Source organism: Myotis yumanensis, unplaced genomic scaffold (genome assembly GCF_028538775.1).
Source record: "Myotis yumanensis isolate MYYU_CA2020_CCGP unplaced genomic scaffold, mMyoYum1.0.hap1 SCAF_5, whole genome shotgun sequence".
Taxonomy (NCBI): Eukaryota; Metazoa; Chordata; class Mammalia; order Chiroptera; family Vespertilionidae; genus Myotis; species Myotis yumanensis.
Genome location: NW_027223756.1, coordinates 91,742,980 through 91,770,548, shown reverse-complemented (window position 1 = coordinate 91,770,548; position 27,569 = coordinate 91,742,980). Strand labels below are relative to the sequence as shown.

Here is a 27,569-nt window from a genome sequence, read left to right as displayed (position 1 = left end):
GCCACGCCCCCCCCCCCCAGCCCTGGCACCAGGCCGGGGGACCTGAGGGTGAGCCAGGGGACCTGAGGCTGCACCCCACCCCCGGCAGGGCTTGACGGGGCTAGGACCAGCCAGGTCTGGATCTCGCCCAATGGGGGTGGGGCCGGCCAGGTCTGGGTCTCGCACAATTTCAAGGTGCACATGGGTAGGCAGGGACTTGACTCTGGGTCCCGCAGGGTTCCTCTGACAGGAGGAAGATTTTCATATACATTTTACTGATTTTCTTTCATCTCTGACACTTCTATTATAGAGAAAGGGCAAATAGCAATATTAACATATTTCCTCTAATTAATTCCCTCTTAATTTGCACAAATTTCATGCACCGGGCCACTAGTATTATAATAACTATAATTCAGATGGGTACTAGAATTATCAAGGTGATCACTTCATAAGTTATATAAATGTCTAATCACTATGTTATACACCTGAAACTAATATAATATTGTATGTCAACTGTGATTGAAAAATAAAAATAACTTTTTTTTTAAAATTCTTAGCTTGTGGGCCATGGAAAAATAGGTCACAGTGGATTTGTTTGGCCCATGGGCTGTAATTTAGTGACAAATAAATAAATTAATAAAGGGTCTCTAAGTATAGCCCTGTACAAATGTCAATATAAAAAAATGTATATAATGTGCACTCCTATTTTAGAAACCATATTTTTTACTAAGTATAGTGGTTACTCAGTAAAAATTTAATGAATCTGCCCTAAGAATAAATTTCTACTTTAGGGGACTAAAATTATACAAAATAATGACTTAGTGTTGTAATAAAATGTCAATTTTATTAAAACTTCACATGGTTAAGTAAATTTGTTTTTCTTAAAGCCCATTTTATTGTATTTCTTCATCAGAGTCAGTTGGCTCAGTGAGACTGTCACTGATAAAGACATGTACAAAGTTAACACCGCACACCTATAAACACAGATAGCCATGACGACCTTTCCCATATGTACAACCCTTTTACACATACACACATATATTTACAGCTAATAAATAACACTTAACGCCAAAGCATTGTTAATATATAATATATAGTGAAGTCCACAGAAGCCAGAGTTCCCAGGGCCATGCACTGATTTGATTCAGATGTTCTTAAGTTTATGCACTCAAATCCAGAAAATTAATGACTTACAATAAAGGGGGATGCCAACCACGAATCACACAACATTTATTTTTAGAGAGAATTCATGCCAAACCGGCTGATATCAATCACAACATTCGTCCTACTCTGTACAACCGTATTTCTCAGATGAATGGCAGGCGTTATGGAACTCCGGAACAATTTCTAAGCCAACAAATCCCAATACATCTTTTGATCATTCACCTTTCAAGCTGCACTGAATAAGTAACGTACGCAGTGCTTCATAGGTGAGTATGCATGTGTTCAGGTGCCCGCACGTGTTCACAGTTTGGATTCCCAGCAATAGCCTCTGAGATATTTGACTTCATTTTATATTAATATATAGAAAAGCATTCTGAACGCAGAAGATCTATTTTATAAATAATTGCTCACTCACTCCTGACTAGTTGTTCAATTCTCATGACATTTCATGTGGCTGTGGCCATTGAGGATTCTTTTCATCATGCACGATGGTTTAAGCACTGTTTATGAATATGTCCCAGTGGCTTTTCCGTCTCTCTACTTAGTAAAAGTGGTCCTGGTCTAAAATGTGTAGATGTTTGAGTGCTGCAGATGTTGGAAGGCATGTCCTTCTCAAAACCGGGGAAGAAAGAGTCCTACTCAAAGTATGGCTGAAGCAGGGCCGAAATAAGCCTAAAGCCGAATAGAAACCATTGGATATTAAACAACTTCACCTCGATGAATATAGTTTGGAAATCTGATGCTAAAATTATGGGATCATTTTCTTTCTCCATAGTGAAAATTATGTGTCAGCTAAGTGCAACAGGCTCATTTTAACACCTACCCAGGGAACACTGTTAAAATATAACTTTGAGACAAAGCAAGAAAAGGAAGGGAGAGATTAAGCAATAAACTGTAAAGCCTTTTAAGACTTAATTGTTCTAAATTTTATATCTCCTTTAATTTGTAACAGTTATGATGCAACCAACCACAGGAAGTGTTAAAGGTTCAGTCAACTCCATTCTCCACTCCTCCCTCCAGTCACTGGTTCCTGGTTAACTCCTGGGCTGCATCCAATGGCAAGAGGGCAGCCATTCCAAAAAAGGCAGGTGTGTGACCGGTAAGGAATAAGTCCCACTCAGGCCATAAAAAATTATTTTCTATTCAGGCTTGGAGTAAACTTTGAGAATGTATGGCTCCCGAAAATGCAGAATTCCAGTGAAAATATGAGGTTCTAATTATTTGTAAGCTATGACTAAAATCACTACATAAAGAAGCTTTATTTTTTTACCACAAGCCCAAAAAATTCTAATTTCTTTCTCAAAGGGTAAAATGCAGTGCTGTTCATATCTGCTGTGTTTTTGTTTTGGTTTTTAATGTTGCAAGATGTGCTATTTGGCCACTGTACTCCTCAATTCAAATTAGCCACTTTTTAGTATTTGAGACTGTCTCTTATGATAACTAACAAGGATAGCTGGGATTAATACTCCGGAAATTTCACTTTTAACCACCCAACGCTCTGGGCGTCTCTTGTAAAAGTTACTTCATTTTTCACAGAATTCGTGTGCTGTTCTTCCTTCTGCAGATTCTGAGGAAAAAAAAAAAGAGAGAGAAAGATGATTTATTACCTGCTTAGTGTTTTACAACCCTCTCCCCTCCCCCACCACCTTCAGATTTCAACTGGAAGGTCAAAACGAAAGTGAGAATAAACCAGGGAAGATGTGGAAAATGGGTCAGGGCAAGGTTGCATTTCCTAGAGAGGGAAGGCACTATGTCATCTCCTTAGCCGTGTTCCAACAAAGACTGCCATCCTCAGAACACTGAACCCAGTGGTTTCAAGAAATGCCTGGTTTGTGTGGGTGTTTTGTTTTTTTCTTGTGATATGAGACTTCTAAAGAGTTATATCAGAAAGAGAAACTTTGTCTGATTGGTTAACTTAATCACAGAAGGAAACTGCAAAAGGCTGCTAGTCTGGTTCATAATTACCTCCTAGATAAGTTCAGATGCATTAAAAAATGCTGCCTAAGTATTTGTTGTCTCAGTAATCCTATAATCGGATGAGGACTGTATCATTAGACTTTCTCAGGTAAATTCTTATAACTTATAAATAATATGACCAGAAATACCTTATAAACAGATGGACCTATTTCCTAATTTGGGGTTTGTTTTTACATTGACATATAGATTTAAATTTGTTAATATTTTGGGGGAGAATGTATGTGTACATGTATGTTTGTGTATGTTGGTATGTGACATAAACTCATGTATTAAACTTCACATAGGAGTCCCTTTCTGAGAATTAAAGCTAATGTGAAATTGCCTCAAATTTGTGATGAGGAAAAACAAAGCAACGAACCTGTTATTAGAACAGTGTCTATGCCAGTAACTATTCTCCGTTTCAAATTTATCTTGAGTGTCTTACACTAATGTTTGTAATCCAGGTGACTCCACCTTGCCAATCAAAGTATATATGTCATAATTCCATTTTTGTAAAACAATTTAAAATATATAAGTACTATATGTGCATAGAGAAAGTCTGAAAATATAGCAGGCATATCTCAGAGACAATGCGGGTTTGGTTCCAGACCTCTGCAATAAAGTGAGTGTCACATTAAAGGGAGTCACACGAGTTTTTTGGTTTCCCAGTAGATAGAAAATTTAACAAGCATGTCAAACCCGCTGGCGGGCCACAGGGCCCACTGGCCGTAAGTTTGACATGCTCGCTTAGTCTATGAAGTGTGCAATAGCATTACGTCTAAAAACAATGCACACACCTTATTTAAAAATGCTTTATTGCTAAAAAATGCGAACCATCATCTGAGCCTGTTGGAAAAATAGAATCGATAGACTTGCTTGGTGCAAGGTTGCCACAAACCTTCAATTTATTAAAAACTCATTATCTGCCGAAACCGGTTTGGCTCAGTGGATAGAGCATCGGCCTTCGGACTGAAAGGTCCCAAGTTCGATTCCGGTCAAGGGCATGCACCTGGGTTGCAGGCACATCCCCAGTAGGAGATGTGCAGGAGGCAGCTGATCGATGTTTCTCTCTCATCGATGTTTCTAACTCTCTATCTCTCTCCCTTCCTCTCTGTAAAAAATCAATAAAATATATTTTTTAAAAAAACCATTATCTGGGAAGCGCAATAAAGCGAGATCTGCCTGTCTATTAAAATGTTAATTGGGGGTTGTCCTGGGTGATAGAGTCACAGTGATGTTCTTTTTGCCTCTTTTTTCAAATCTACTTATAATCCACAATTATCCATGGATGCATTACATTAAAAATAGAAATTAAAAATAATACAGATATTCCGCGTAGGTCTTTAATATGTTTTTCTGATTAGGCAATTCTTATTCTGTACTTTTGTCTAGAAATGTAAGTGGGAGAAGCCAACCCAAAAGCAAGTGCTTTTTCTCTTTCCAGATACATTGTGGCCAGCCTCTCCCGTTGCTTCTTGTGTCACTGGCTTGCAGGGCATGAGCTAAGCTTTCTCCTCTTTCTGGCTGCCTCTCTCTCATTAGCACTTGGTGCCTGACAGGGGAATGCATGGAGGAATGGAAGTGGCACAGGCAGGAATGCAGGAAGGGATGGGGATGGTCACATGCTTAGTCTCCACTTAGTACTGACGCTCTGGAAAGATTCAGCTGACAGCTGCCACGTGGATTAGCCTCCAAGGTCAAGTAGGAAAGAGCCAGGGAGCTGTTCTGAGGGGGAAAGGAGACGGGTCTCCTACACTCTCCCTCCATTAACTCTCCATCTTTGGAGTTTTGAGATGGATGCTTGGTGGCTGCCCCTTTGGCTCTCTGTCCCTGAGCCGGCTGGCACTCAGAGCATCACTGAAGGACTATATTTCGCTGCAGCTTATATTTCGCTCTCCTGGGAGGGGCTGCATCCACAGCCACATGACCACTAACGTGTGCTGTATGCTCTGCACACGGGGTCATAAAGGCAGCAGGGACGCAGCACAGGGAAAAGCACAAGTGAAGATTTTGTGGCTGTTCAAGAAGTAAAATAAAATCTAAAAAGTGTGCCAGGGGTGAAGGTCAGAGCTGCAGAAAGAACAGAAAGAGACAGAAAAGCCCAGCCAGTGTGGCTCAGTGGTTGAGCGCCGACCTATGAACCAGAAGGTCACGGTTCGACTCCCAGGACATATACCGGGTTGCGGGCTCAATCCCCAGTGTGGAGTGTGCAGGAGGCAGCCAGCCGATCAATGTTTCTCTCTCATCATTGATGTTTCTACTTCTCTCTCCCTACCTCTCTGAAATCAATTTTTTTTAAAAAAATTTTTTTAAAGAGACAGATAAAAAACAAATGGACCAGTCTGATGTGTACGGAAGGGCTAAAGAAGACCTCCGGAAGGTTCTGATCACAAGAATCGGTAAAGGCCTGTGTTCCACGTGCGGGTACCCAGAGAGCTTTAGCCCATTATGCTCACCAGTTAGATTTTTTAGTCAGAGACTTGTCGTGGCATTTCACAAATACCACAGGTGACTTTCCTTTCTGCAGACGAGACACTTTCTCCCTGGAACAGAAGATCACCCTGTGGGGGGAAAAGGGATGTGAACGTGCCATATGGAACAATGAAAAAAACCGTTCTGAAATCAGGGCTGTTTACATCCCATGTGACCGGCCTGATTAATTTTTTTGTATTTCCAATAATTAACTGTTTACATACTGGCCATTCTGATCAACAAGACATCTGAATCAGAGGGTTAGTTGAGGACCTAACCCACTGTTCAGCACTGAAGTCAGTTCATCAGTGCAGCTGGCATACAACACCCTGGAGCACCCTTAAAACCACAAGGCTTTCGCCAAGGGATGATACGAGATCAGTTTCACCGCCTCTGAGTGTCTGCCTTAGGGAATTCGCAAACCAGCTTCCAACTGGCCCTGCTACAGAATGGAATGCGCTGCTCCTCCAGCCAGGCCCTCTTGTATTATTATTAGTAGTAGTAGTAGTAGTAGTTATAAAAGGAAGTGGCCAAAGAGAAATAACTTATCAATCCTAAGTTTTAAAGTCACATTTTTACTAACAATGTTATATTCGCACTGTAGATTGCAACACCCCTGTACATTTCGTATAAAAGTTTTCAACCCTCCGGGGCTCTCTACGCCATTCCTTGTATCAATATGGGTAGGGTGGGACTGGGGAGTCAGGGTGAGATTATCTTGGCATCTCATCCTTCTTGAAGAGGCTGGTTCTAATCTTTGAACGTCAAAGGAACATCTCCGAGGTTCGTTCCATAACGGCTCTGTGCTTGCAAGAAGCAGTGAGAAATGAGAAACAGAGATTCCCGACTTCTCACCGGAGCTCTTACACATGACTGTGACCAATGCGGGCTTATGTTGTCTTTCCATGAAATTCAGAAATATTGTTACTTCCCTGGCATGATAATTGAGGAACACTCCCCCCCAAAATTATAGGTGTAATTATCTAGCTGATATAGTTGGTTGTGTTTTTTTCAATTACAGTTGACATTCAATATTGTATTAGTTTCAGGTGTACAGCATAGCGGATAGACATTTATGCAATTTACGAAATGATTCCCCCTAAGAAGTCTAGTGCCCATCTGGCACCATACATAGTTATTACAATATTATCTACTGTACTCCCTGTGCTCTACTTTACATCCCCGTGACTGTTTGGTAACTGCCAATTGGTACTTCTCAATCCTGTCCCCTTTTTCACCTAGCCCCCCAACCCCCTCCCATCTATCAACCATCAGTTTGTTCTCTGTATCCAGGAGTCTGTTTCTGTTTTGTTGTTTATTTTCTTTTTTAGATTCCACATATAAGTGATATCATGTGGCATTCATTATTCCCTATCTGACTTGTTTCACTTACTAGCTGATATCGTTTTTAAAGACAAAGCTCACTGAAGTTTCATCTGAGTGTCGAAGGCTCCAGAAACACTGCCTCTAGGTAATGGCATTAGAGGGAGTCTAAAGGGAGTGGAGAAAAATAAAGGTAGTTACTTCTTTTGAGTCTCTCCTGCTTTCACTCTGATCTTCTCAATGGCAAAGCCAGGGCTGCTCCACCAGTCGGACCAGCTGAAGTATGAGTCGCTATTCCATTTGAGCTTCAACATCAGCAGTTCCCCGATGTCCACCTCCGTGTAAATGAGGAAAGAGTAGGTCTTATTCGTGGAAATTTCAGGCCTGGATACAAAAATCAACATATTTGGTTAGTTCTGAGAATCAAGTGGTTTTCTTCCCTTTTCTTCCTCCCAAGATGTAAATAGCTTTATTGTTTAAGGGGGGAGGGTATTTTAAAAATGCAAAAAATGTCCAACAAAATATTCAAGATGAATGTCAATGGCATTTAGTGTATTTCAAAAGATATCTCCATCCCTTTCATCAGTTCCAACTTTTATCCTAATAATATGAACCATTTGACATAGTTTTAAAAGAAAAAATCCATTAGCCAATTATTCAGAGACATTATTTTCATTGTTATATATTCTCTCCCAATTTGTATTGGTATGTGAACACGTGTTGATTTTGTAACAATCACAATGTACATAAAATTCTCTATTCTTTCTTTGTTCACTACATATTTGACCTTCTACTTTCGCCACGTTTTATCTAGTTTTATATAATTGTAGTTTTTAGAGGCTAGATTGATTTTGTTGATTTGTTAAATCACAATTCACTTAACCATGGCCTCAATGTTAGACACTTACTTTGTTTCTAATCTATGCTATTATATGCACCCCTGTAATGACCATCTTTTGCCATACAGATTTTTTTTAATTCTCTTTGATATTTCTTTTTCTAGGTGTCTTACTCCTCTTGTGTTCCTCAGACCAATGGCTCTGGCAGGTAGCAGGGCCATGGCAAACCCACATGCTGGAGGCCATGCACACGGTACTCACAGGGTGAAGGGGATGTTCTCGCTCTCGGCCACGGTGCCATACAGAGAGATTTCGAAGGCCTGGTTGGTCTGTGTGTCAGTCTCAGTTCCAGAAAAATGTATCTTTACTTGGTAATGGAAGACTGTAGGGAGAGCATAGAAACAAGTGCTGATCAGTCTTTATGGAAACATCACAGCCCCCCAAAAGCAGGCAATTCAGAGCCACAGACAGGATTTCACTAGTGATCAAGTAGGAAGTGCTCACACATGCTATCAGTGTGGCTTAAAAAGATTTTTTCATGCCTGTATGGTGTTCGTGACTAGAAAAGTCAAACCTTGAATTCTACTCTCTCTCAGAAAAGTGGGGTTGCAGTGGAGAGGGAAAATCCAGGTATATCTGAATTGCCAAGCAGTCCTAGAAAGTAGTCATCTTTGATGGGGTACTCGAGAGATTAAATCAAGTCACCAAATTACCCATGATGCTTTCTCCATGGACTCCACCTCTTTCTTGGCCAAGATGTCCCTAAGTTTCTATACCAGGCATATTTGGCATTTGTTACTGTGTCACGGTATGTGACTATGTTTCTTCATGCTTCGTGGGTATGGCTGACCTACCTACCCTGTGTTTAAGCTCTTCCAGGTCAGAGGATCATGTTCATCCTCTGTTCCCCCATCGTCTAGCACAGTAGGTATATAGCAGTCTCACAATAAGACTTGTTTCGTTGAATCCCCCACCAGTGAGGCCATAAAGACAATCAGTCCCTAAAGCGTCCTATGTTAGAGACAACCTCTGAACTTGAACATCTCCTCCCTGCTCTACTCATCTCTACGAAAAACCCTGAGAAGATGGAATGGAGGAGACGGTAAGGGATAGGAGAGGCAGCAGACTAAGCTACTACAGGGTGAAAAGAAACAGAAACTGATGTTAAATGGAGCCCTTGCAGGCATCACCACAGACTGGAGCAGGAAAAGTGGGGCCTGCCAGAGTGCCCCAGAGACACTGGTGGAGCACTGAGTGGCACCACGCAGAATGCCTGGTCTCCTCCACACCTCACACACGCTTCCTCATTCTGAAGAGCCAGGGAAACGAAGGGTTCCCTCATGACTTAAAAGGCTTCCTTGAATTACAGGTGCTCCAAACCCCCGGGCCACCAAATGCACCTCTGTCATTCCTTCCCTTGGACTTCCATTGACTCCACATAAGCCAGCATTTCTGATGTTAGTGCTTCTGGCCAGGTATCTGACTATCCCCTCTCCGGTCTCTCCTCAGTTCCTGTAGGTCTTGCTCTAAGTTCAACTGTGGACAAATTCATAATGAAATGCAAATGCCTTAGGAGGTTTGGTATATTCCCCCCTCCCAGGAATAGTTGTATTTTAAAATACAGGTGGTTTCTGCCTTCACTTAAAGCAAACTTTAGGAGCTGGCCAACTTTTTCTGTAAAGGGCCAGGTGGTAAATATTTTAGGCTTTGTAGGCCATACAGTCTCTGTCCCAACTACTCAACTCCACTATGGTGGCAGGAAAGCAGCCTTAGTCAATACAGAAACAAATGCATGTGACTTGGTTCTAATAAAACTTTATGTACACCCTCGCCCTTCACACAACACACATTCATGGGAAACTTGGTGCTAAACCATTCCTAGACGACCTGCTTCTGGGTCTGGGTTTTACACGTAACAGAGCAGCTCCCTCACTGTGATCTATTGAAAGTCATCCCTCGACACAAGGTTTTGTAAGAAAAGAAAAGAAAACAAAAAAAGGAAACTTTATGTACAAAAGCAGGTGGTGACTGGATGTGGCCCATGGGCCATAGTTTGCTGACTCTGGATGGATGGTTTCAAATTAGCTCTGAGTCTTGTACTAATGGGCCGGCCCATGCTAACGGTCATGATTACAGAGGAGGGAGGCCAGCAGGGCTGCTGCACAGGGCAGGCAGGTTGTGCACTGGACCTTCCTGGCAACGGGAATTCAGAGCTTCAGAAAAGTGGATCCATGCAACTCCCTCTCTACCAACAAACACAAGTTGGGCTCAATGTTTAGTAACATCATTTTATCATCTCTGTTGCAATGAACAGCATCAGTACGTGCGATGCAGTGAGCATGAGCATGACAAAAAAATGGGATCAAATTGATTTTCCTGTTTACAGCAGTCTCAAGCTTACCTTTGTAAGGCATTTGAGAACGAGTCTTCAGGTACATTTTGCTGCTTCTCTTGGCTCTGACCTTGTTGATCTCATAGCCCACGTTGTTGCAACGGTTCTTTCTGCAACTCAGGCAGAGCCCTTTCTCAAAGGCTTCCTTTGAATTGCACCGGTAGGCCTTACTGGGGTTTTCCTCATTCAGCAGAGAGTCAATGAAGAGATGAATGGAGCGTTCATGGGAACACTTCACTAGCTGGTCCACATCTGGCGAAAAAGGGAAGCAAAGAACATTTCAGCTCTGTAGAAGTCCTCAATGAGTGCCTCATCTAGAATGTTTAGGTGCAGTGTTAAGAATAAAATGACCTCAGGCCCTGGCTGGGTAGCTCAGTTGGTTGGAGCATCGTCCCGTACACCAAAAGGCTTCGGGTTCAATTCTGGCCAGGGCACATACCTAGGATGCAAGTTCAATCCGCAGTCAGGGTGCATACAGAAGGCAACCGATCAATGTTTCTCTCACCTCTCTCTCTTTCTCTCTCTCTCTCTTCCTCTCTCTAAAAAAAAATATCCTCAGGTGAAGATTTTTTTTAAAGAATAAAATGGCCTCAGGATGTAGTCCTATGACTTTTTGATTATATATCCTATTTAAGGAGCTATTCTTGGCGACAGCTTCTCGCCTACCTCCAATAATGTCAAAGTTGCAAATTTATAGGGAGCTTTAGGCTTTACTGCTCTCTTATATTTGTATGTCTAGGACACTATAAGAGATATCCAAAGTAGAAGTTTATTTCAGCCAGTTTATCATATCCTTTTCTTATATGTAAAGAATATAATAATCCCAAATGCTTCTAGAAACATACTTCTAGAAATCTCATCATAAAGGCATAATTATTAAATAAATAATATTTTGTCATAGATGCTATGTAACATTCAAGGGTTTTGTTACTACTAATGATTTTTACGTTAAATGAATTATAGAAATAATCACTGATATCATAAGAGTGTAGCTATTACCATAAGCTTTCATAATTATTGAAAATAGTAACATTATGCTGTAAGTTTTATAATGTGCACAAAAGTCTTGAACATATTCTCTACAGGTATATCCCATTGTCCACAAAGTATACAAAGTTCCCTTAAGGCAAATAATAAATTTAACACAAGCTACCACAATTATTAAACTAAGTATTAAGCCAATATTATATTTTCTTCTTAGAATTTTGGAGTATCTGTTGTTAGAGAATGGTGATTTGTTTCTGATCTGTTCATCTCTTTAAAACCTGACAAAAGAAATGTGGACTAATTAACATGTCCCTTACTTTCCATAAAATTCAAAATAACTCTACTGGTTCAGCAACTACATTCAAAGTATGATAACATGTGGCAGACAACATGTTATGCTGCTATTATCAAAGGCTGTGGAGCTTCCTTGTCTAAACCTCACCTTGCTTGTCTTTTGTCCCTGCAAATGCATTACTCTGTGTAGTCCACACTTCATTAGTAACATAACTCGGCTAAAGTATATATTAAAATGACATACTTTGGGGGGTGGTAGAACACTAGGTTGATAAGAGTTAAGAACACAACTTAGGCGAAATTAACTTCTAAATCATGTTTACCTCCAAGGCCTCTCTCTGCGATCACGCGGATAGCTTCCCCAATGTTACAGCCTGGTTGAAACGTGCCTCCATTCGGGTAGATGTCAACATGCCCTACTGGTTTCTGGATCCCAATGCTTCGGCCAGGTGACCCTCTGGTGAATGTGTGTAAGACATCTACAAAATCCGCATCATCCGGAGAAAGGCGACTTGGAGCTTCTGCGTATTCAAAGTTAGGTCCGGCTGGATCCAGGCCTTGATGGGGGAGCGGGGGGTGAAAAGGCCTCAAGATTTAAAAATTCCTATTGTTTTTAGTCTCCCTCAGTATCACCCTAGCATTCTATTGCTCACCATTTGAATATAATTGGCAGCCCCGTGAATTCTTTTATTATTACTATTGTTTAAAGTATTACATATGTCTCCTTTTTCCCCCATTGACCCCTCCCAGGCCACTCCCACCCCCCAGGAGAAGCCCCCACCGCTCCAGTGTCCATGTCCATTGGTTATGCTAATATGCATGCATACAAGTCCTTTGGTTGATTCCCATAGATTCTTATTAGGATCTTTATATTACTGAGAATCAGAAAAGTAGACTTAGCTCCTTCAAAAATGAAATTTCTGGGGAATCTTAAGCTTTACTGCTCTCTTATATTTGTGAGTATGAATTAGTAATTTTCACTCAGGATAACTTGATTTCCTTCATTTTCCCAGTACTTTTATGAGAGGTGGCATATGGGCAACACACTCCCAAAGCCCGGGGCAAAGGGAGGAGGGACACCGTGGGCTCTCTGTGCTTAACTCTCTTCTATTTCCCTTCTGCCAGTGGATGGTCTGCCCATGAGAGCAAGGGCCTATATTCTATCTCATCAGAAAAAAGGAGCGTTCCTGTGAGATAATCAAGTGGTTGGGGATACCCAGAAGAACACATTTGACAAACATTCCCATTCCCTTTCAGAATGACAGGCATCTCAACTCTTTTGTTATAAGATGAAAGGCACTGCTTTCTTACCCGTAATTCTGTTGACCTTCTTATTGGTCAGACTTCCTGCAACGCCAGCAGCGTGGGCCCCCAGGCTGTATCCCAAGAGATGGACATTATCCAGAGGGTAGTTAAATTCCTCCTTTGGAAAAGAGAAAGAAAAAAGGGTTCTTACAGTTCTTTGAAAAAGATCAAAGCTAAAAGAAATATAAATATTGTTTTCAAAATATAGGCAATAGTGAAAACTTATTCTACTGCCCTGGCCGGCTTGGCTCAGTGGATAGAGCGTCAGCCTGCGAACTGAAGGGTCCCAGGTTCGATTCCAGCCAAGGGCACATGCCTGGGTTGCGGGCTCGGTCCCCAGTGGGGGGCGTGCAAGAGGCAGCCGATCAATGATTCTCTCTCATCATTGATGTTTCTATCTCTCTCTCCTTCTCCCTTCCTCTCTGAAACCAATAAAGAAACATATTTTTTTTAAAAAAACTAATTCTACTTATTTTAATTTTGTGTTACAGATAAGAAAGACATATTCTCTAGTGTTGAGTTTTTCTCTTTCCTTAACAACATATTTGAATTAGAAAGTTTTCCAATACATCTGAAATTGAAATGTATGGAAATTTCCATATATCTGAAAACATATGTATGCATGTATATACATGTTTAGAGTTATATATAGCTATGTATATCTGAATGATGCACATATGTATACATATAAATACACACACAAATACACAAATTTAACTATAACCCAATATTCCCTACTCTAAATATCTTGCATCACTTTATTCTTTAAGGTCAGCCAAGCAATGACTAAAAATCAGAAAATATTAAAGAGGAAGGAACCACAGACATATATGGTCCAGCCTCCTCATTCAACAGATGAGAAGTCTGAGGTCCAGGGAGGTGATCTGATTTGCCCAAGTTCACTCTCCTGGTTAGCAAAAGAGTCAATGTCAACTTTTCAATGGTCAGTCCAATAAACACAGTTTATGGTTTACCTCTAAGCAGCTGAGTTAAGTAATTTGGCCTTGTTCTTTCAATCCCAAGAAACTTTCCAAGGTAGTTTTCAGAGGATGGCCTCACAGAGTTGTGTGGCTAAAACTGGAAGCTAAGTTGAACTCCTGGCCCTGATCACCTCACATCCTACAGATTGTCCCTGCCACATTCTTCCTAGCTCACTTCCATCACTCCCCTAACCCTCAACAAAAGTCTGGACCCCTGATCCATACTAAGGAGTAAGTACTATTAATGTTTTCATCAAGTAGATCAGCATCCCAACAGGCCAAAGCCAGAATAAAATGTCATATGCCAGCCAACTGATAGGGAAGGAAGGGCCTGAACATAACACCTTCCCTAGGCCCAGAAGTAATAAGCTTTTCTCTGTTCTACCCACTTAGTTCTTGGTCTCAGCAAATCTATTCACCATGAAAATATCAAAGGACAGAGCAGAGCAGGACTACGTCTTGGCTTTATAGTTTTATCATTCTAATCATAATGCTGCTTTTGGACTTAAAAAAAAAATAGCCCTAACCGGTTTGGCTCAGTGGATAGAGCATCGGCCTGTGGACTCAAGGGTCCAAGGTTCGATTCCAGTCAAGGGCATGTACCTTGGTTGTGGGCACATCCACAGTAAGGGGTGTGCAGGAGGCAGCTGATTGATGTTTCTCTCTCATCGATGTTTCTAACTCTCTATCCCTCTCCCTTCCTCTCTGTAAAAAAAATCAATAAAATATATTTAAAAAAATAAATAAATAATGCCAATGCCCATCTAGTGCTGAGATTTGAATTGCCCCAGAAAATACCTATAACTGAGTGAAAATGAACAAAGACCAGCCATTTGTCCAGCTCTAGCCAAGAAATCTGTGTTGGGCACACGGCTTCTCCCCCCAGTCTTACCGCCATCCAGTTGATAAACGTGGCCACATCCTTCCCCACCAGCTTGGTGTAGCCCGCAGACACTGGGTAGTGCTGCTGGGCCCGCCACAGCCAGTCCACCACGATGACGTTGGAGTCCGGCTCCCTCTTGTACAGGGCAGCCACGAGTTTGGGCACCCAGCTCTCATACATTCCCGTCACCTGAAGAGGATGATACAAGCTTCTTAGAATACCCACACAACCTGTCATAGACGTCAACCAATTACACCTTCATTAAGGGGGAAAAACAAACCCACAAGGAAGCCCATAGGTTCAGAGAGAAGAATCAAACCACACAAATGCTCAGGGATGACAGACTGTGGCTTAGCAGGCCTCCAATTTTAAAAGCACGTTTTATGGCCCTAGCTGGTTTGGCTCAGTGGATAGAGCATCAGCCGGTGAAGTGAAGGGTCCCAGGTTCAATTCCAGTCAGGGGCACATGCCCAGGTTGCAGGCTTGATCCCCAGTGTGGATGCAGCCAATCAATGATTTTCTCTCATCATTGATGTTTCTATCTCTCTCTCCCTCTCTCTTCCTCTCTGAAATCAATAAAAATATACTTATAAAAAAAGAAAAGCACATTTTATGAATTCAGTAAAATATCAATAATTTAAAGTATTAAAAGAAAAGTCAATCTGAACAAGTTTAAATTCTGCAGAATTACAGACTATATTTGAAAAATCAGTTTTAATACTATCAATCAGGCTAATAAATGTTTCTGAACAGAATTATTTTGATGGATAAAGGTGCACTTTTTTTCTTATAAAGAGTCACATATGCCAAAACCGGTTTGGCTCAGTGGATAGAGCGTCGGCCTGTGGACTGAAAGGTCCCGGGTTCGATTCCGGTCAAGGGCATGTACTGGGTTGCGGGCACATCCCCCGTGGGAGATGTGCAGGAGGCAGCTGGTCGATGTTTCTCTCCCATCGATGTTTCTGACTATCTATCTCTCTCCCTTCCTCTCTGTAAAAAATCAATAAAATATATTAAAAAAAAAAAAAAAAGAGTCACATATACATTTGATTTGCTAATGAAAAAAAAATAGTTTTAAGCATGCTAATGTCTCCTAATAGAAGGCAAGTTTGCTTAGCGATCTCTTTCTCAATACATAAGAAAATGATCAACTTCAGCTCAGACATTCTCACAAGTCTCTCAAATTCTTCCGTATTAGCATAGAAATTAATGAGGTTTTATGGTCACATTTCCCTACTTATTAGATTGGTCCTGTTTGGACCAATCTGTAATTCTTTGCTTCTTGTTAATAAAGGCCTCAAAATTTCAAATCAAAAGAATTATGGGGTCCTCAAATTAACTCTATTTATTTAATTTTTTTTTAAATATATTTTATTGATTTTTTACAGAGAGGAAGGGAGAGAGACAGAGAGCCAGAAACATCGATGAGAGAGAAACATCGATCAGCTGCTTCCTGCACATCTCCCACTGGGGATGTGCCCACAACCCAGGTACATGCCCTTGACCGGAATCGAACCTGGGACCTTTCAGTCCGCAGGCCGACGCTCTATCCACTGAGCCAAACCGGTTTTGGCTATTTATTTAAATTTTTAATTTATGTTTTCAGAAAGAAGATGTTGGACACCTGTGGAAAGATGCACACTTTGAAACACTTAAAAACTGCAGGTTAGAAAATTGCACACCATCCTGCCATAAACTTGTACACAGCAGCAACCTGATTTAAATCCCCAAATCTACCCACCCTTAAAAGATCTGAGAGCAGATCATATCATCAAGGTTAGCCACCATGTCCTCAACAAAGGAGATTCTGAAATCTATGGGCAAGGCAGCTTTTCAGGGCAGACCTGTAACACCTTTAACCTTCTAAGATTAATTCTAATAGAAAAAAATTTCCAAACCAAGGGACTTCATTTGGAATTTTGACTTACAGGGTGGGTTCTTTCAGATTTACACTTCCATTTTGTCTCGTCGATTTTCTAGACGAAGCTCTCTAAACGTGGTCGCTTGCCTCACTCCTGACACTAACAAGCTGCACAGTTTTTTACCCCATTGCTGTGCTCTGTGGCACTAAAAAGCAGGCCTGAGAATGAGATCTTGGCTCCAACCCCAGCTCTGCCACGAACTAACTACAGCTATGAACAGTGTGGGCACTGTTCACTAGGCCAACTACAGAACAAAGGCGTCAGACTCAGGTGATCTCAAGGTTACCCTCCACCTCATCAATCTCTCCTTGGGACCATTCTGGTTCCCAATCTGCTTGCAGGGATAAAACCCCAACTCAGCTATTTTAAGCATGAAGAGAAAACAAAGAAGAAAAAGTACAAAAGTGATGTTAGCCCATTAGAAACTTCATTAAATCTCCTTTGAACAAGTCTCAGAGCCTGTGCTTCAAGTCCTGGTGCAGCCTGGATGTTCGAGGGAACCAGCTGGAACACCCACTTTGCCCAAAATTCTGAGAAATTGGCCCTGCCCCCTTTCTCCTCTGTTGGGGATTAGGGGCCACCCTGTGAGCTGTCTCTCAAGAGAGGAGGGTGTCGTTTCTTCAGAAAACAATGTTAACCACTCCTCCTTTCAGCCAGGGGTTAGGACCTCCTACATCACAATGAGAACCCTGTGCTTAAAGCACGGGTCTGTGAAACCCAAGCAGGTGGCCAAACTCCAGCACAGCTGTGTCTAAACAGCCTTCTGAGACGTGCCCTGCGCACACAGCACGCTAAGCATTCCTTTGGGTTTCTCATGACAAAGCTGCAGAACCTCCGCGCTGCCCTTAGTCCTCAGCCCTTGGTCGCTGAGCAGTCTACTTCAGACAAGGCAGGGAAATCTTGTTTGAACAAGGGCCCTATTATAAGTTTTTCTCTACTATCGATGTTCCCAAATGAGGCAGCCTGTCAAAGAGCAAGTAACCCAACTTACTCCTCCTGTAACTGGTACTTGTCCTAACTGCCTATTAACTAACCTAGTCTTTCCTTTTTTAATTCAACATAAATACTGTCACTAACCTAAAGGGCTGGGAAACCCAAGTGAGAACCCACCTTCTGCAGTCTGGAAAGGTTTTTCTAGTTTCTTCTTCTGAGGTTCCTTAAACCAGTAGCAATTTTTTAAATTTTTTATTGTCAGACACACAACTGAACCGAAGCCCTCCTTGCCACCTGCATCAGGGAGTCCACCTGAACCAGCCAGGGAGTTCGCTGAGATAAGCCGAGGTCATACCCAGCATGGCTGGATTGTGCAGACCAGCCAGCTCTACGCAGTGAAACTCAGTCCCCCCCGCCAGCGGCCAAGCCCCTGAGCCCACGCTCTCAAAATGTCAGGACTATGATGAGAAGAATATAAATGAGCTTCATGGACAGTAGGACCAGTGATAGAAATTGCTACCATCCACTGAGGCTGGGTTAGTTGTGTCATCTTAACATGAGAAAAATACATGTTTTTAAAAAATCCCTAACTTTTAGCAATTGTCCTTTACTGTCGATAACAGTTGGGACTAGAAGTATGTCAATCATTATAATTTAGTACCTATTACCATATTTGCAAGGTCTGACATAATGGAAAGATGCTCTCTCTTTAACCATCCACTTTATTTAAGTCCTTTTTAATAAACAATGAACTCTGCTCACTAGGGATTTAAAATATTAGAAACCAACTGAAGTACTTAAGTAAGAACTGCAACATATAGAGTGTCTATCTGGCCTATTTAGAGAGAACTAGCTTATTCATATTTTTAAAAGTAAATTTAATGGCAGTTTTTACCTTTCTAGTCATCTTGCATGACAGTTCCCGGCTAGCCTTCTTTCATCTCTAGAAAAGCTCCCTAAAGTTTATAATTGGAGAGCATTGGAAGTGGAAGTATGCCTAGTCCACCCTCTTCGTTTTACAGATTTATAAGCTGAGGCCCAGAGATGAGAAGTGGCTTGATCCACATCACAGAGCTGGAGAACGGCAAAACCAGGACTGGAACAAACACCCCCTCACTCACTCCAGTTCTCTCCTCACTCTCACAGGCTGTCTTCCTTAGGAAAGAACCTTTGGGGATGTGCTGGACAAATCAGGATCATACCAGGTTTCCACCAGTTCCCAAAAATGATAACCTACATTCTGCTCTGTAGTTGAGCAAAGCCTCGTTTCCCACATAATAGGAAGGCTGGTTCCAGGGCACCAACTAGGTACCAAAGTAAAACGCAGGTCAGCACTGTCTGGGGGAAGTACTCAGGAACCTGTCACGTTAGAGTCCATAATCCCCAGCCTGGCCCAGAACTGCCTTTAAGAGACAGCATCTCTCCAAGTTTAAAGCAAAGCCATCGGGAAGCAAGTAGAAGCATGGGACGTGGAGACCCATCATTGGGTTCCCAACAACTAGGATAGGATGGTCAGGACACAAGGCCACCCTAGGCCCCTCCTTCCTGCAGAGCCTCTCTTACCGTCCAGCCATGGATCACCACGAAGGTTTTGCTGCTGTGGTTGAAGTGGCAGTTAGCCACAGACTCTGTCACTCCAGGAATGATGTGGCAAGTGTCCTCAGCTGTGTCTTCAGGGGTCCTTAGAGCAAATTTACTCTCAATGTCTTTAAAATCTCTTTCTCCTAGAATATCTGAAAAGGAAAAATTGGATATGAAGCTCATTGGAAGACTCTGTTTTTCTTATTTGATGAAATGGTCAGTATGTTTAAGGTTCACAAGCAGCCAGCACCAATACCATTTGTGTTTCTAAAGTTTTTAAAAAATGAATGTGGTTTGCAAGAGAATGACTGATTCTCTAGTGGTGATCAAAGTTGACAGAGACAGTGTTCAAATAACTGTGAATTAAACAATACGGATCTCTCCTATAACTTCCATCCTCTCCTTCAGTCAGGGTGTGGGTGTGTGTGTGGGTGTGAGTGACACTACTATTAGAAATTCCTTAGTTAATTCAATCTTCTCTCAAAATATAAATTGGCCAAGGTCATGCTGCTTATAATAGTGGGAGAGAGAATGGGGACCAGGACGCAGGTCTCCGGGTTCCAATTCAAAGTTCATTCTCTTAGAGAACATTAGCTTGTGGCTCTCTCGTTGTCTAGTTCCATGTATTTCATATATCTCTGATCCCTCAATAGTACACAATAAAGCTTGTTTGCGGGAAGATGGTTTCCTTTTCACCAGCATAATTTTTTAAATACAGTGGGGCCTTGACTTACGAGTTTAATTCGTTAGGAGACTGAGCTCGTTAAGGAGCTCGTTAACTCAAATTACTCTATCAACTCAGTGCAAAAAATCAGCCGAGAGACAGCTGGTATCTCAAAAAACTCGTTAGTCGGGACACTCGTAAGTCAAGGCCCCACTGTATTAGCAAAAAGAAAAGTTGGCGGCCCAAGGAAGCTTTGGTATGGAATGGGTTCCACCCCTGTGGCAGGACACATCAGTTCAAGATATTTTTCAAAGTAATTTAGTGGGTTGTTCATAAATACCTGAGCCATTGTTAACTCTTTCCCCAAATATTTATTTTCCCACTTATGTCTTTAGTCTTCCATAAAGTCAAAGCTTAAAAAACTACTGTAAAGCTGGTTTGGGAAAGAATCCACTTTGGTTCTTCATAATTAATCCCAAAATGAGTAAGGAGAGAAAGAGAACTTTAGCCTATTTCTCTCTGGACAATAAAATCTAAATGTTGATAAATCTTCACAGGGTATTTGTAAACAGTACATATCACGTCACAGTGAACACTTGAAGTAAACACCGTGGCAGATAAAATCAGACTGATTTACAAAGCAAACACAGAGGGAAGTTATATTAGGGGAAAATATGTAATTTCTTGTCAAGGGAAAAATAACCTGCCTATTCACATTAAGAAGGTAATAACTTATAGATTTCAGATTTCACTATTTAAAACTTTCAGGAGACACATAACTGAGATTTAGAAATACTTCGAATTTTTTAATTCCAATTTATTCTTTTCACAACTCAAAAGCTGAAAATCTGTCATTTTAAATAACATTGCAAAAGTGAGGCCAAAAATAAGAATGATATCGTACGCAGAAAGACAAGCATTCAAACCAAAATCATCATCGATTTATCTAGGGACTGGCCAACATTTTCCTTTTTATTTTTCATAATAATTTTCAGTTATTTTTCAAAATTCCTAAAACAATATTGTGGTTACTTCTTACTAAGTATTCGTTATTGTAGGGAGCGGTTATAGGGTTAAGCCTCAGACTGACCTGTGGCAGGGCCACAAACAAGTCCCTGCTTGGAGGGCAGAGCTTGACCTTATAGTCCTCCCTAGTTCCTTCCTAGGTAGCTAATGGGCTGTGGGAGGTGCAGCAAGTGCTGCCAAAATAAGGTGAAACTCGCAAGAACATTGTAAACATGTTGACCACTTCCCTTGTTTTGCTTTGTGTGCTCTGACTATAAAATAAAGCTTCAGCTTGCAGGCTGTGTCTCTCTGTGTCCTCATCCAGGCACAAGAGATCCACCGAGCCCCAGCTGTATTCTTTTGTCTGTCTTCTTTAATCCTTCACTGCCCCTCCTCAGGTTCACCCCTGGCCATGCTGGACGCAGTTCATGTGGCACCCAACGTGGGCCCTGAGGCCTGAGTACGGGAAACTACAATTGCAAGGTGAAAGGACGCTCCAGTAAAGCGCGCACACAAAGCAAAAAGTAAGGTAAGGAGCAAAGTTTAGTAGTAGCTGGGTGTAAAACATGGGAAATTCAGGATCTCAGGAAAGGGATCTCTAAAACAATGCTCAAAGAAGCATAGTCAAATTCTTAAATTTAGGTTGTGTCTAAGGACTGTACCAGTAAAGCAAAAAATAGAAGTCCTAATAGCAATGCTTAAAGGTAAACCAGGACATTTCGCTAAAGACTGTAATGCTAGAAATGGAAGTCAGAAGGCTACGGGGAGTGGAAACAAGCAGCCTGGACTATGTCCAAGATGCAGGAGAGGAAAGCATTGGGCAAATGAATGCCACTCCAAGACTGATGTCGATGATAATCCAATGCCCTCCAGGCAGGGAAACTTCAAACGGGGCCAGCTGTCTTCTTTAATCCTTCACTGCCCCTCCTCAGGTTCACCCCTGGCCTTGCTGGACGCGGTTCAATTATATGTAACAAGGTGGACACACACACACACACACACACACCAATCTCTAGAATCTAAACACTCTAAGATAATTTCTTCAAATAAGAGACTGATATTTAAAGCTCTTTTTTTCATTTCATATAGTAAAACTGCACTTGGAATGCACTCATCCATCAAGAGTGCACTCTGCTTTTCATCTTATTTGAAGCTATAGGTCTTCCTTTTGCTTCCTAAACAGGAAGCACTCTGGTGGCTTATTATTTATCTGACAGTGGGAAAAACATATTGCAGATTTTTAATCTGCTTCTGTATTCAATGTGCAAGAAATTTTTATTGTTAGAAAGTACTTTAGAAAATTTAAAACTAAACTAGTGTCCCTCTCCCACATCTCTCTACATCAAATAACTCTTGCCTCCTCTCTACCAGTCTTATTTTAACATGTTCAATTGGCAGTCTTTTTAAAGCAGGAATAATCTGAACAACCTGGCAGATAGATCTCACCCACCACCTATTTGACAAACTGATATTTAAGACTGTGCCTTGCACAACTCCAGAGGACAGCACTAGCTTTTACTCCATTTTCCCCTAGATTATGCAACATGGTGGTCCTGGTGTTGCTGGTGATTTTGAAATGATTAAGAATATTCTTTGTAATTACTAAGGCTGGCTTTGTACATTTACACACACACACACACACACACACACACACACACACACACAATCTATTCAATCCATAGATCCTGTATCAGATTATCTGTATAGTTCATGGGGAGCTCCAATTCCCCACAACCAAGACCTCATGTTGGGTACATAGCTTGCAAAGAAAAATAATAGTAAATTCATACATTCTCAAGCAAATTTGCATTTGGAGACTTTTATTTCACTTTGCAAGGAAAGTATTTTTCATTTTAAGTTACAGAAAGCATATGAAGCCTTTGACAGGAAAATACTACCACTCTATAGGCTATGTGATGTTTTTAATGCAATAAATGAATTCATAGATGTCAGTCTTACCTTCTCTCTGATGTTCTGATAGGAATTTTCATACTATAGGTGTTTGTGAGCCCCTCAAGGATGCCTCGGCCTCCTAAAGACGAGTGTGTTTTACAAACTCCTATCAGCCCTCACAGAACTGACTTGGGCCGAGTAGAGATAGGGAGAAAGATGGATCCTGATCGCGAGCTTTCAATATGTGTTTTACACATTGGGAGTGTGCCTGGCTGGCAGATGAACTGATACGGCTTCCTTTTATTAAGGAAATTACTCTTTCCATACATGGAAATATTAGTCACTCTGCACTTATTCTTTGAAGGGGATAAGGATCTTTTACCGGGTCCCCTTGGAAATTAAAGCCATCTAGAATAGTAAAAAGGGGGGCACCTAAGGTGCATTTCTTTATAAGAACCTCTATCCTGAATTTAGCTTATCACCACCATGCCAGCCTGGCCCCATCAGACATGTCCTTATTAAGCACTAAGGGGAAATTTGGGGGTGCCAAGCAAATTGCATGCTAAGGCATTTCATCACTATGTAATATTTATTCCTAAACTCCTAAATAGATAGCTAAAAACCTAAGTGTGTGCATAAAGACAAGGAAGTTATCTTAATGCGGATAATAACTCACAGAGATAAAATTAGGTTGAGAAGTCAAAGCACTTTAAGGATAAATTTAGAGAAGACACATTTTTGTTGCTAGAAAAGGAAAAGCATGAAGCATCCCAGTAAAGATATTCCAAAGGCAGCTCACAGTTATCAGATGAATTTGATTGACATTTATAAGAAGACTTGAGGTATAAGAGCTCAATTATAATGCAACTCTCTTTGAAGTTTCTACTTTCTCTCCCTTCCCCTCCCCTCCCTCCCTCCTAAAAGCCCTCATCAGTCATTCCTCTGCTCTCTAAGACTGATGGTCACAATTACTGACTCAGGCAGCTTCTGCAGAGTGCCAAGAAACAAGTTAAATTAATTAAAATAAAATAAACAAGTTTTATGAGGAGGAGAAAATCAATATTGTTATCTAAAATAGATAGTGAACTGTATAGCCCAACTTCTCCTCCGGAAATAAAGCAAGAAAGGAGGACTGAGCTAAAAATACACTGCCTGAAAGTGAAAATGTTCCTTTGTAACTCCTCCCCTAATTCAATACAGCTCTCCCCCCATCAATCCCGCGCGGAGCTCAGCTCCATTGCAGGTGGTATCTGCTATTTTGCTGTCATCGGCCAGCATGTTTAATTCAGATGTTAGCCTGGAGATGCACTGTGACCAGTCAAATGGAACTTCGGCTCCTGAGCACTGACCCATACGCTCGTCTTCTAGTTCTTACGGTTTCCTGATGAGGCCACGCAGAGCTCGGGTGGCTCCAAGAACAAGGAAACTGAGGGCCGTGCCTCCTATCCTCGTGTTCTTCTTAGAATGAACTCGAGATGAGGAGTAAACTCAGAGCCCAGAGGAGGTACTACTTACCTTTCCCTCACACCTGTATCTTTCTTCTCTGAAACTCTTACTGTCTCGGATGAACTCCTTTGGAGGAGAAAAGGGGGTGGGGGAAGTTGCTGCGCCGGGAGAAGCCTAATATAAAAGGATTAATTTCAAGTCTACTTAAAAATGACTCCTCCATGCATTTACAGCCAGTAAAAGCGTGCTGGTTAAAATCCAATTTAATTCATTCGTCACCTAAGTGTCCATTTAAATCAAAGAGTAAGAATTAGAGGGGCCTAAGAAAGATTTGAGTCTGGCCCAAACTCCTCTTTTGGAGTAGAGGAAGATAAGCCCCAAGAGGGGACACTGACCAGCCCAGGAATTTAGGGTCCTGGGCCTCTCAGGGAGCCTAGCAGGAACGTCCACTCCGGAGGACACATCTCTGTGTGTGTTTTGCGGTAGAAGTAACACTACTCTATAGTGTGCTTTCTAAAATAAGAATGTGGAGTTTGTTCCTACCTCCTTCTTGGATGGTGTCAACCACTCAAGGGGAACGTGCCGCCACACGAGATGTGCAGCTTTAATGGACTCTGCATTGTTCTTAACCTAACAAACATGTCCTTCCACACCATTCCGTACCGAAATAAACTCACACACAAGTCAGGGACGAACTCGACTATAACTTGAACCACTGCGCACGGGCCACCTGAGAGGGCATCCACGCAACACCGCCAGAGCTCCAGTTCCGCCGGCGAAGAGAACAGAACACGCTGCCTCCTTATATGACTTCCTGCAGTTGCTTTTTTTTTTCCCTGTGTTTTATCATTTAAGAAAAAAACACAGCAGCAAGTTCTGTGTTGACTTCAATACGACCGACTAGTCCATCCTTTAAGCAGGCTGCCTCTATTGCGGGCAGGTCTCTGGTGGCGCGCGGGTTCCTCCCACCCCCACCCCGTCCGCAAGAAAGAAATTCGCATCTGGCCTCCAGCGCCTTAAGCTCCGGGCAGTGACTAGGGGTCAACCGCGGCCGCCTCCCGGCGGCGCCAAAAGCGGGGCTCAGCTAAGAAGACAGTAAGGAGAACCACTGAAAACCTGGCAGCCCCCCAGTCCCCATTTTCAGGGGAATCACCCCTTTTCTGGATGTGTTGGGCGCTATGAAAAGCCGAGCGAACAAGAGCCGCAGCTGGAGGGGTTCCCTGCGCCCCAGGGAAAAGCAAGATGCGGCGTCCCCAGGCCTCCGCGCCTCGCATCTCCGGTCCCCCACGCCCACCTCGACTCAGAGAGAGAGTGTCCTGCGCTTCTAGGGTGCAGAGCACCATCCCCCCCGCCTCGGGCCGGCTTCTCCAAAGGGGCCGCGCTCTGCCCGCGCTCCCACGGGCGGGGGCTGAGCCGAAGCCGAGGCCACACCAGGGTCACCTTGGCCCGCGCGCCTTTCATTCCAGGGCCCCCGCCTCCCGAGCGGGGATGTGACTGCTGGTCACTGCCACCCGAGCCCTTCCTCCCGCCTCCCTCGTCCCGCCTCTCACACTCTCCTGTCCTTTCCGGCTGCGCCGGGCGCCCGGGAACCCGCCCCAGCGGAGCGGAGGGGACAGCGCGGGAACCGGGAGGGCGGGAACTGCGAGCCGCCCCGGCAAGATCGGAAGGAGAACTCCGTTCCAGCCGCTCCCGGATCCCGCCCCGAGGACTTCTCCGAGCAGCGCTCGGGCTAGGAGAGCCCTCGGTGCGCATCCGCATCCCCATCCGCCCTCCTCCTCCGCATCCTCCCGAGCGCGGAGGTGGCCCCGGAGCCGAGTCTGCAGGTGGAGGGGCGTCTGCGCGCAAAACTTACTGTCGGCGGCCACCCCTCCGCGGGAGGCGGTCAGACTCTGGAGCCAGACGCCCAGAGCCACCAGGAGCAGCGCTTTGCTCTCCATCTGAGTTCGTTCCTCCGCAGGAACTATAGGGCACGGGCGGGGGAGGACAGACGGATGGACCCGGAGCCGGAGGCGGGAGGCGGCTGGAGGAGCTTCGGTTCCGAGTGGGTCAAGTCGCCTTTCGAAGGGCAGAGCCAGGCAGCTAGAAGCGGCAGGGTTCCTCGGGGGAAGAGGAATCGAGTCTGACACTGTTTCCACTCCACGGCTGCTTAAGTGACAGGAAATATGCAAATAAACCTCATCACCTATTGGCTATAAAATCATAAGTTGGGGGGAGGGCCCAAAATTCACTTCCAAATGTTTGAGCAAACTGTGATGAAGATCAACCCTGCCAGCGAGAAGAGGGTGAAAGAGCAGAAGGGATTTGTGAATTCCCGATTGGCTTTTCCCAAGGGCTCTGGCTCTCCGGGTCCCCCTGCACAAGCCCCACGCACAGGTTTCTGTGGGTTTATGTTAAATACTCCACTGTCACCGGTTTTCCAAGGAGGGGGAGTTAAGCTGTTAAGCTACATTTGGTCCAAACTTAACCCCACTCCTCTTTTGATGGATCCTGTTTGTAACTCGCAGGGTTTATTTCCCAAAAAATTCTCCTGGACGATGTCAATTTAGGGAACCATAAACACACACTGTTCTGTGGCTTGTGCTCGAACAATCTGGTATTTTAATATTGGCAAAACGTATTAGCTGACGTGGTGAAGGAAAGCCCTCTTACTGTAACTACTTTCTAATTTTTCCCTGGTGCAAATTATACCCAAACTCATCAAAGAATGCAAGCATAACATTTTATCCTGAGGCAGAATATCAAAGTCAAAAACTCTAAAGCTACTATTGTTATGCAAAGTGAAGAAGCCAGTCACAAAAGACAGATGTTGTAAAATATCCACAAATAGGCAACTCTTCTAGACAGAAAGTAGATTAGTGGTTGCCTGGAGCTGGGGAATAGGGAAGGGGAGCATGGAGAAGTTTTGGGGGGATAGTGATGAAAATGTTTAAGTTACATTACGGTGTTGGTTGTACAACTTGGTAAATACACTAAAAAAATTGACTTGCACACTTTAAATCATTGAACTTTATGGTATGTAAATTATATCTTAATAAGGCTATTAGCAAAGATGTATTGAGATATGCAGTTAAATAAAAAGAATAATGAAAAATAAATAAAAACAAAAAATTATAAGAATGAAATCACATTGAAAATTATATTTTTTTGTCAAAGTGCCCAGAATGCTATCAAATATCTTTTGAAGTGTAAAGGACTTGCATTAGCCAGAAAGGAAAATTACCTCCACTCTCCACTTTATATCTGAGAAATAGTCTCAAAAATCAAAACCTCTAATTCACTATCTTATATTGGATACTCTCTCTCTCTCTCTCTCTCTCACACACACACACACACACACACAATCTACGTTTGTATGTCAAGTGGGTAAAAGGCCATATTATTTAAACTAGGCTCAGATTTAAAGTTTATCTCAAAAATGAAATACACCTGATACTACCCAAATTATTCAAAGTGTGCTATCCTGAAGACTAGGTTTCTATTTTTAAGTTGATACATTAAGTGGCACAACACAATATATTGTCTTGTATTGAGATTATTAAACAATATATTGT

At 42.5% G+C, this 27,569-nt stretch overlaps 1 protein-coding gene across 1 annotated transcript; it reads right to left on the bottom strand.

Moving 5' to 3' along the window:
* Window positions 1-1,053: 1,053 nt before the first annotated feature.
* LPL (lipoprotein lipase) lies at window positions 1,054-26,151 on the bottom strand. Its single transcript, XM_070416538.1, has 10 exons — window positions 25,871-26,151; window positions 18,993-19,162; window positions 14,584-14,763; window positions 12,718-12,829; window positions 11,730-11,963; window positions 10,135-10,377; window positions 7,995-8,115; window positions 7,096-7,278; window positions 5,556-5,660; window positions 1,054-2,710 (listed from the first exon to the last, which is right to left on the bottom strand). Coding segments are annotated over exons 1-10 (1,434 nt in total). The 5' UTR covers window positions 25,956-26,151; the 3' UTR covers window positions 1,054-2,709.
* Between the last annotated feature and the right edge of the window lie 1,418 nt (window positions 26,152-27,569).